The sequence below is a fragment of the Meleagris gallopavo genome, chromosome Z (assembly GCF_000146605.3).
Source record: "Meleagris gallopavo isolate NT-WF06-2002-E0010 breed Aviagen turkey brand Nicholas breeding stock chromosome Z, Turkey_5.1, whole genome shotgun sequence".
NCBI lineage: Eukaryota > Metazoa > Chordata > Aves > Galliformes > Phasianidae > Meleagris > Meleagris gallopavo.
Window position 1 is genome coordinate 12,104,805 of NC_015041.2, and position 1,919 is coordinate 12,106,723.

Genomic DNA, 1,919 nt, shown 5'->3' on the forward strand with positions numbered 1-1,919 from the left:
GATCCAATCAAAATAACCTGAGATGAAAATCTGAATTTTAATCCATTAGTCTCATAAACTGCAAAATTCATCTACTGATGAATCTGCTTAGGGTGAACATGTGCAGTCTGGCATATTACGAATACTACATAGCCTGCTGTGTCTTTGATGTTTGGTGATTACAAGCAGTGTTATTTGACTTCTGATAAATGAGGGGTGTAACTTTGTGCATTTGCCAACATGTGAGTCAAAGGTTCAAAGAAACTGAGATACTGAACCTAGCACATGGTTACTGTGTTCCCAGCCCTGGAGGTCCGGTCTGGAAAGAGAATAACTAGGACACTGGCCTCTTTACAGAAGCAGCAAACCTCCATGGCAGTAAATAAGTACATAATAATTTACTTTACTCATAAAGGCAGTGTTCTGCTATGTTTATCTCAGCATACGTATTGATTATTTATATTGCTAAACAAAATGGTCAAGGAGGAAAAATGAGCACTGGGTCATCAATGGATCATATTGCTTTTAACAAATCAGCCTAGGGTTATGGCTGCACCAAATAGTTTTTAGCTTGCCTGTCCCTTCATTAGCTGATGACAAGTGGTCCAAGCATGGCTAGAGAAGCATGTGTCATGACCATGCTCAGTAGGTAGTATGGAAATAGTACCTTGCTTTTCAACACTATCACTGTCTAAAGATATAAGGATTACGCTGGAGTACATTATTCTTGTGCCATACTCACAGGTATTCAGCATATACCCTCAGCTGCCTTTTATGAAAACTCTGACAAGTTATGAAAACCTCATATTTCTTCAGGCACTTTTTTCTGAAAATTATAGCAACTTGGGATACCATACAGAACATGAAAGAACTGTATATGCTGATATGTGCTGCTTCGGAGCCTAGGTACGCTTTCTTTTGTGGTATTCAGTTCATTTGCTTTTCTTTTGGACATCAAATGCAGAATGGTGAGTCTGGAGGCTTTTGTGGGTTTATGTCCTGGTTTCAGCCAGAATATAATATATTTTCTTCATAATAGCTGGTATGGTGCTGGGACAAAAATGTGGATTACACATCAATGTTGTAATTGTTGCTGAGTGGTGCTTACAGCAAGTCAAGGACATTTCAGCTTCTCAAACTGCCCTGCCAGGGAGGGGGTGGGGATGCACAAAGAGTGGAGAGGAGACAGAATCAGAACAGCTGACCCAAATTGGCCCAAGGGGTGTCGCATACCACATGGCATGATGCTGAACTATAAAATTGGGGAAAAGACCACCACTGCTAGGTGAGTGTCTGGACAGGTGGTGAGCAATTACAATATGCATCACTTTTTATAATCCTTATCCAACTGTCCTTAACCAACGAGTTGTCAGCCTTCCACCTTTTTTTTTTTATTTTTTTCTCCTGTCCTACTGAGGGGGAGTGAGTAAATGGCTGTGGTGCTGAGCTGCCTGCCAGGTTAAACTCCACAGTTCTGCAGATGCTACCTTCTGCCATGTATTCATGTAGCAAGGTGCTGAGAGGTCAGTACTGCAATAGAGGGTTGCACAGCTGACACGGTCACTGCTATCAGCTGAGAACACCTCCACCTGTCTATGACCCAGCTGAGATTGCAAAAGTACGGAGTGTTCAATACACAAAGTAAATAAAAATACTGGAATATCAAGAGTATTCACTCCAGTTGCTTTAAATATTTGACTTCTGTGTGCAACTAGTGTCACCTGAACTTAGCAGACGTTATTTCCAGTGGAGATAAAGCAGTCTAGATAACCTGTTAAAAACCTGAACTTGAAAGTATTAACTACATTCTGTTGATTGCAAGTGAAAAACAGTGAGGAAAATAGAATAATAGAATCATAAAATGGTTTGGATTTAAGATCATCTCATTCCAAGCCCCTGCTATAAGCAGGGACATCTCCCTCTAGACCAGGTTGCTCAAA

General features: G+C 40.8%; 1 protein-coding gene across 1 annotated transcript in view; it reads left to right on the forward strand.

The window, feature by feature from the left end:
• Window positions 1-1,142: 1,142 nt before the first annotated feature.
• The window catches only part of FBXO4 (F-box protein 4), a 7,297-nt gene continuing 6,520 nt past the window's right edge, over window positions 1,143-1,919 (forward strand). Inside the window, exon 1 of the mRNA XM_019610176.1 lies at window positions 1,143-1,264. Within this exon, the coding sequence (XP_019465721.1) occupies window positions 1,143-1,264 (122 nt within the window). The remainder of the gene's footprint in view (window positions 1,265-1,919) is intronic.